This window comes from Prunus persica, chromosome G2 (assembly GCF_000346465.2).
Source record: "Prunus persica cultivar Lovell chromosome G2, Prunus_persica_NCBIv2, whole genome shotgun sequence".
Lineage (NCBI taxonomy): Eukaryota > Viridiplantae > Streptophyta > Magnoliopsida > Rosales > Rosaceae > Prunus > Prunus persica.
This window is the reverse complement of record NC_034010.1, coordinates 16,526,774-16,534,407: the sequence shown is the minus strand read 5'-3', so window position 1 is coordinate 16,534,407 and position 7,634 is coordinate 16,526,774. Positions and strand designations below refer to the sequence as shown.

General features: G+C 40.7%; 1 protein-coding gene across 2 annotated transcripts; it reads left to right on the top strand.

Annotated features, from left to right (window-relative positions):
* LOC18784568 lies at positions 244-4,011 on the top strand. 2 transcript variants are annotated; one of them, XM_020557801.1, is made up of 3 exons: positions 244-528; positions 627-2,721; positions 2,936-4,011. In XM_020557801.1, exons 2-3 carry the CDS (start codon positions 2,530-2,532, stop codon positions 3,719-3,721), a joined length of 978 nt encoding a protein of 325 aa, XP_020413390.1. In that variant the 5' UTR covers positions 244-528; positions 627-2,529; the 3' UTR covers positions 3,722-4,011. The 2 variants fall into 2 exon arrangements, with proteins under 2 accessions (XP_020413390.1, XP_007218365.2); XM_007218303.2 differs by having other exon boundaries at positions 244-2,721.

Genomic DNA, 7,634 nt, shown 5'->3' with positions numbered 1-7,634 from the left:
CTCCTGCTTTATCAGTATCCACTCCTTTTTTTTTTTGGTCAATTCAATACCCACTTCTAGATTGTAAAAAAAAATGTAAACTTCCATAGGTTTTTTTTTGCATCTCAGCATGAGAATGCAAGCGATAAGGGTGTAAACTTGACATACACACCCCTTTTACATGCGACCACTATAAATGCTCCTTTCGTTGTATACAGCTGCCAGGGCCCAGTAATCAATAATTGATGCGCATTGATCGAGACTACTCAGTCCCTGTTGGTTTTTTTTGTTTAGTAACAACTACAGAGCCCCTTGAGTTTACCAAAACCCTGCTCACTCATATTTGAAAACTAGCTGAGTTTACCAAAACCCTGATACTAGCAGAAGTCTTGAACTCCTTTAGAAGCACACCTTTGCACTTGGCTTCTGCTGGGGGGCAAGGGGATCGTCCAGGCTTTGCTCTTTGCATATCCTGACGCGTGCGTGCTTGTGTCCTGATGAGAAGGGAAGAATCCCTCTTCACTATGCTGCCATGAGAGGAATATATCTGTATGTGTGTATATAGTTGTCTCTGTTTTTTTTTTTCACCTTACGATTACAGTTTTCCTTTTATGACATGTTTACTTACAGAAAATGAGTTGAGATAGGTATTGAAATTATTTTTAGAGTGCTTGAAATTTCTGTCTCAACTGGTGAGAGACTAAGGTGAGTTCCTCAACTCAAAAGCCGGCTCTGATGCTGCTATGACCATCCTGCAGTTAGCTTTGATGCTAGGGCAAATTCAGGTATGAATATACATGTATCTGTATGTGGGTATATAGTTGTCTTATGTTTTTTTTTTTTTGCAACTTACGATTACAGTTTTCTTTTTATGACATGTTTACTTACAGAAAATGAGTTAAGACAGGTATTGAAATTATTTTTATTCCATACTTGCCCTGCACTTGCCACCATATGAGTACTGGAATTATTATGATTCCTAAATTCTCATGCATTTACTAACACCTACCGTTAGTTTTAGTTTTCAATATTTAGTTTTGTTTATTTTCAATCTTTAGAAGACAATACATATCTGTCCCGTTTACCTGGTCACCAATGACCAGGGAAGAGCGTGATCACCTACCGTTAGATTAGATCTAATGGTGCATATTGATCCAAATATAGTAATACCGAAAATAAGTAAATCTGATCCCACCCACCTTGCTCCCACTCCAGAAACAAGTAACTACATGTTTTAACTTATACTAGATTCAAATTAATCTTTCATATATTTAGACTATCAATAATTTTTTTTGGTATATTACATGTATTCAGTAATGGAATTAATATCAAACTCTGATCCATTTTGAACAATAATCATTTAGCTAACTTCAAAAGGAAAAAAAATATAGTTAACTTATTCTCTAATCCGAATGTATGCACGTTATACTATATATATGACTTTGTTCTAGACGGATGTACAGTTGCTGGGTTTAGTTTTTCCTTTTCTCTTCCTTTTTTCTAGGTTCTAACGTGTTATAAGATTGAGAAAGGGTAGGTGTGGGTAGTGACGGTAGAGAAGGGAATGGTGGGGATGAAGAAACCATGGCTATCCTGCCATGGCACAGGGTGAAGGAAGACGATGAAGAAATAAAGGGTGTCTTTTTGTCTTTTTCGACTTTTGAATAAAATGTTAAAAAAAAACTTTTGAATAAAATGATTTAATAAACTAAAAGAGGAGAGAAATAATTCACACAATTAAATATATTTGTGTTTCCAATGAAGTAATCAAAGAAATACATTACTCTTAAATGCTGAATGATTTTCAATCTTTAGATGATTATTTATCCAAAGATTCAAAATGCGCGTTCTGTTTCTTTTGTTTGCTTCTTATATCACCTGTTGCCTTCTTCCATTATTTCCTCCGTTGCCCACGTGATGGGTGTTTTGCCTGCAACTCAATATTCCATTTTCTTATTACTATTTTTTATGGTTTCTTTTCCCACCACTTGCTGCTCTATCTCCTGTGTGGTTTTGCTTTGTGTTGAGAATCTTTTGCTTCTGTGATTTGTTAGCATCTACTACCCTACATATTCAATACTCATCACTCTCTCTCTGTATTTCTCCGACGTTCTCCCTTTGTCATTATTCTCACCTTTTTCGGTTCTAGCACCTCCCTCACTGTCTTCCACTTGTTTCCTTCAATCGGGCTGACAGAATTCGAAATGAAACCCCCCCATTAGTCCGGTTTACCTGGAACTATCCAATACTTAACCCTCTCTCTTTGTCTGTTTCCTTACCGACTCTCTCCCTCCCTCTGTCATTATTCTCTCCTTTCTCGGTTCAAGCACCTCCCTCACTGTCTTCCACTAGTTTCCTTCAATCTGGCTGACAAAATTCAAAATGAAACCCCCCGCATTAGTACAATGAACCTGGTCACCATTGAAACCCCGCCATCTAGTAGCCTATCCTGGTATAAAAAAAATTATAAAATAAAAAGACGCCCATTGATCACGACTGTATAAGAGAATCTCCCTTGGAGACTAGTGGAAGACAGTGATTTGATTTTATATGAGCAAATTAGAGAGAGAGAGAGAGAGAGAGAGAGAGAGAGAGAGAGAGAGCATGGATATCAAGAGACTTGGTGAAGATGAAGTGAATGAGGCAGCAGTACTGACCAATGGTGAGTTCCGCTACTCAAATGATGGCTCTGATGCTCGTATGACTATCCTGCCGTCAGCTTTGATGGGAGGGCAAATTCAGGTATGAATCTGTGTGTGTATATAGTTGTCTCTGTTTTTTTCCACTTACAATTACAGTTTTCCTTTTATGACATGTGTACTTACAGAAAATGAGTTGAGATAGTCTTTGGTGATTTCTTGTATTGTAAAAGTTTTATGATTTTTCTTTCTTTTCAACTTCATTATGGTTTTCTGGAAAGTTTTACAATGTCTATTTTTTGTACATGCTTGTGCAGCGCTCAGGAATAATCAGTGTATCAGAAATTAATAATGAACATGATCACGTCCCTCCTCCTCCTCCTCCTCCAGCTGAACCATCACCAAATCCAAGTGCAGAGGGGTGGAGGAAGAAATTGATGGAACCATCACCAAATCCAAGTGTAGAGGGGTGGAGGAAGAAATTCATGGAATGCGTGAAATATCCCAACAAATGGTTGGAAGAGGATCGTGGCCTTCTGATGGTTGTGGCAACCATGATCTCAACCATGACTTTCCAAGCTGTGGCTAACCCACCAGGTGGTGTTTGGCAAGAAAATAACACGAACACTTCCATTCTCCTTAAAGATGGATCCAACTACACAGTTTGCAGCGAAGAATATTTGTGTGTAGCTGGAACTGCAGTGTTAGGCCACGTCTTTCCAACTGAGTTCCTCCGCTTCATAAAGTTCAACACCATCTCGTTCCTTGCTTCTCTGAGCGTCATCCTGTTGCTAGTTAGCGGCTGTCCTCTCCGTAATCGGATATGTATGTGGCTCTTGTCAATGGCCTTGTGCGTCACCCTCACATTCATGGCGCTTACTTACCTACAGGTTCTGTTGTTGGTGGTGGTCCCTTTCGGCGACCTTAACAAATCATCTGATAAAATGTACAAAATATGCTTTGAGCTTTGGATTGGGTTGCTGGTGATGGTCAGTGTGATGATCACTATTCGCTTTCTGATCTGGGTGGTGAAGAAGTCGCGGCCCGCCTACTCAGGTCTCCAGAAAATCATCAGTAATCGCTCCTTTTGTCGTAATGTTTAAATAGATTGTGATTTCATGTGTTGGATTTTCTTATGAACTTTGCAAATATGCAGATTGTGATTGAGATTACTCTCACAATCTGTAGGTCTCCAGAAAATCATAAGTAATCGCTCCTTTTGTCGTAATGTTTAAATAGATTGTGATTTCATGTGTTGGATTTTCTTTTGAACTTTGCAAATATGCAGATTGTGATTGAGATTACTCTCACAATCTGTTATAGTCTGTAATAATGATTGGATTATTTGGACGTGTGGTGGATGATGAATGATGATTTTCTTAGGTTTTAAGGATTTTTTAAGTATTTGAATGATGATAAACTTTAGATATGCAAAGCTGGAGGAGCTGGAAAAGCATACAAGAACCCTACAATTTGATTCGGCTTGGAAATTTGACCCAAAAAAAAAGAAAAAGAACGGGTTTGGAAAACTTAAAAAAAAGCACATTCAGTTGTTGGGCCTCGGCGGACCTCCGAACCAACTTGACCCGCCTAAATCGGGTTTTGATGTAAGTCGAAAATGGGCCTAAAAATAGGTGCATGGTTTGCCATTTGGGCCTGCCGACATGACCTGATTCGGCATACGATTTGGGCCCATAATTGGCCCGACCTGAGACGTGTGCAGCCCTGGTTGGAGTGCTGTTGTTTAAGATAATCCATCTACTATGTACTGTGAAATTCATGCGGTTATAAAATATGTGCAATTTTAAGTTTTGGAATGTTTTAAATTTATGTGGTTATAATTTAACGGTACTTACATAAATAAAGTTCTTGTGCTGCCAACTAGGGGATGAATCAGGTGTAGGTCTGAGCAAGGAAGGACTTCATGCAACTGAAAATAATGGGGACATGCAAATTACAACACGCCTCTCATTCAAAAATTAATACAAGCTCTGATGATTCAATACTACATTACAAAATCATAACGACATAGTCGTTAGAGTGTTCAAAAAAAATAAAAAAACAAAACTACAGTAGGGACGAAAGATAAAGCTGTCAACATCATCCAGCAACTTTAGGAAATTTTGGCCCTTCTTTTGCATTCGCCGTCACCATCTGCAAATCAAAGGAAGCCCCTCCGGTACGTAGGAACCCTCATCAGAATCAGCAAGTGTCTTAGCCTTTGAGTTGGGAAGTGGGGATACCTCTATCCCTTTGAAGCGCTCCCATAAGAAGACTTGCAGAAAGCTGGAGTTCAGGAAGGGTTCCACCGCCATGGTTCAGGTCGCCCCTTTTTCAAGAAGCTGAACCTGGTCAAGAAAATAGTATAGGTGCCCTAAGAACATTGGGGCTAGAGGAAGCACGCTGCCGCGTGCTATCGATAAGGCCAAAGGAAACACTCGCTCATGCAAACAGTCTTGAGAAAAATCATAGAAGAGGAATCTCCCAAGCCATAACAATATAGGCTCTGCAAGAGGACATGGCTCAATCCTGTTAACATCCCCGAAAAACTGTATCCAATTGCTAAACCGTAGAGAGGTGCTAGGAGAAGTCGGGGCACCCTTCCGTAAAGTCTCAAGCTTTAGTTTATCTTCTGGAGTCAGCGCGATATTGAAAGGGTCTTGGCTGCCACAAAGTGGGAGGTGGAAAATGTTGGCTACGTCCTCAAATGTGGGAGTGAACTCTCCCCATGAACAGATGAAGGTATGTGTCTCAGTACTCCATCGCCTAACCACATGCCGGAGCATCTTGGCCTCAATATGGATGTCGCAAGTTTTAGAAATAAAGATGGCGTCCAGCACCCCTGCCCGATTTAGAATGTCACAGGTGGACGGGTCCTTCAGTTCATGGTCAACCCACTCTGACCAACCCTTGCTGGTGCCACATGGATATTGGAAGAATAAAGGGACTGCTAGAAATAGGCTTCTCTCTATGCAGCACCTAGATATAGAAGCAGGGTTGACGACGGGAGTTGTTTCCGGCGCTGGCTCTCCATCAATGAATACGTCTTCACCAGTGCTCTTAAACAAAAGAGGAGGCCTCCCTCTTTTTAATATGTCATCCAGAGAATAAAGACGGTCCTTCATAATGAGCGACGGATCAGCGGATGCCATGACCAATCTTGGTAGAACAACAACTTCCTGCATACAAAAAAAAAAGAAGAAAAAGAAAAGAAAAAAAAAAGGTTCAAGCAAACATGCAATTTATGACCCAAGAAGTTCTCATCCTGTGAATCAACAAGCAGGACAAGCAAATTCTCTCTCAAAACAAAAAGCAAGCATTGCAAGACGTGCGTCTTGTCAACTTCTACTTTTCATGACCAAGAACAAAATCTACGATTAATCAAGCACATGTTCACAAGGGGAGTAAGCCTAGGCCAAGCACCAGTCTATGCTTATTCCTAGAATATTTAAATTGGTAGAGTTATTTACCAAAAGACTAAAATAGAAGCTTCAGTTGTCCAAGTTAGAAGGCTGGAGGATTTGAAGGTTCCAACAGCGAAAACACCAAGGCTTCCAGCACCTGCCTTACCTATGCTTGAGACGTATATACCTGCACAGAAAAAAAAAAAGAAAAAAAGAAAGAGAAAACACATCATGCAAAGTCTGGCCTTTTCTTGAACATAGAGGAGATCGGTGCAAGATAAAAATTGAAGAAAAGGAAAAGGAGAGAAACCCGAGCCAACGGTTTCTTCTCACAAAATTTGGTACCTTTCCAGCAGCTCGAGCAAATCAAAGAAAAGGGAATCCCAGAAGATTGGTGAGAGCCCTTCCTTGCCAACACCCACACCGTTGCGGTAGTAACAAAATAGGTTGAAAGGGTTTGGTGCTTGACTGTCAAAATAAAAGGCAACCTTCATGGATGAAAGGAACCCAGCAAATTCCTCAATAAATTCAAAAGAAAGCAGGAGAAAGAGCATACCTTGCTAAAATCCCAACGGGTGACCTTGAATATACCAAGAAAAGGAGCGAAATTGAGAATTTTAGAAGAAACCCCGTACAAAGAGGTCCCTTCCAGCACCGGCGGATGAGCTTCTTCAAAGGGAGAAGGGCTGACGGGGTCAAAATCGACTTGGGCTCTTTTCTCAGCTGCTGGAGGCAGGTGTTTTCCACCCGATCTCACTCTCTCACTTAGTTTGAGTTGGCTGGGGGAACGAAGGAAAACGAAGAGAAGAGAAGTAGGAAGAAGTTGGATCTAGTGCGTGAAAAGAGGAAGAAAAGGGAAGGGAAAGAAAAAAAAAAGAGAGAGAAAGAAGGCGGTTGGCATTGGGAAACTGCAAATAACCGTTGGGGTCAATCATGGCACGCCGTCATTTTGCACGTCGGAAGAAGGGAGGTTCCCTACAAATACAAACCTGATTTTTTTGGTTGGTTTTAATTATTCGGCCCATTCCAGCACCTGTCTATGACCCTTATAATTAAGGGGGCTAATGTTGAGTCACAAAAAATCCATGGTTGGGCCCAAATAAATTCCTGACCCAAAACGACACATTATTAAGAAAATGCCCAATTTGGAGCACACAAAGGGCCGCCATGCACGAGTCACACTCCCGCGTGCCATGCCCAAATAAATAATCCGTCGTGCTAGGAATCGAGATTAAGATTATAAAATACGTTAGTTCTACAAATCCATGCTAATTATCTCGTTAAGCATCATAATTAAAAAACATATCAAGCAACATGCCATGCCAAAGCAGGAAATCGTTATGTCACACTACAAGCCTAAGTGGCCCCACGCCACTTAAATGCCCGGGACTTGCTTGAGTGTGTTGTAGCATAGATGGTAATTAGTTGTCATGAGGCCCATTGATGGGCCATGAAATGGAGGTTCCGGATTACTTGGGAGCCTCGGACCTGAAGCCCATTTCTTACGCCCAAACATGTAGGTGAGCACAAGAGAGAAAATATCCCACCCAAAATATCTCAACCAAAATATCCCAACCAAAATAGCCCAATCAAAATGGTCCATTAAAATTAA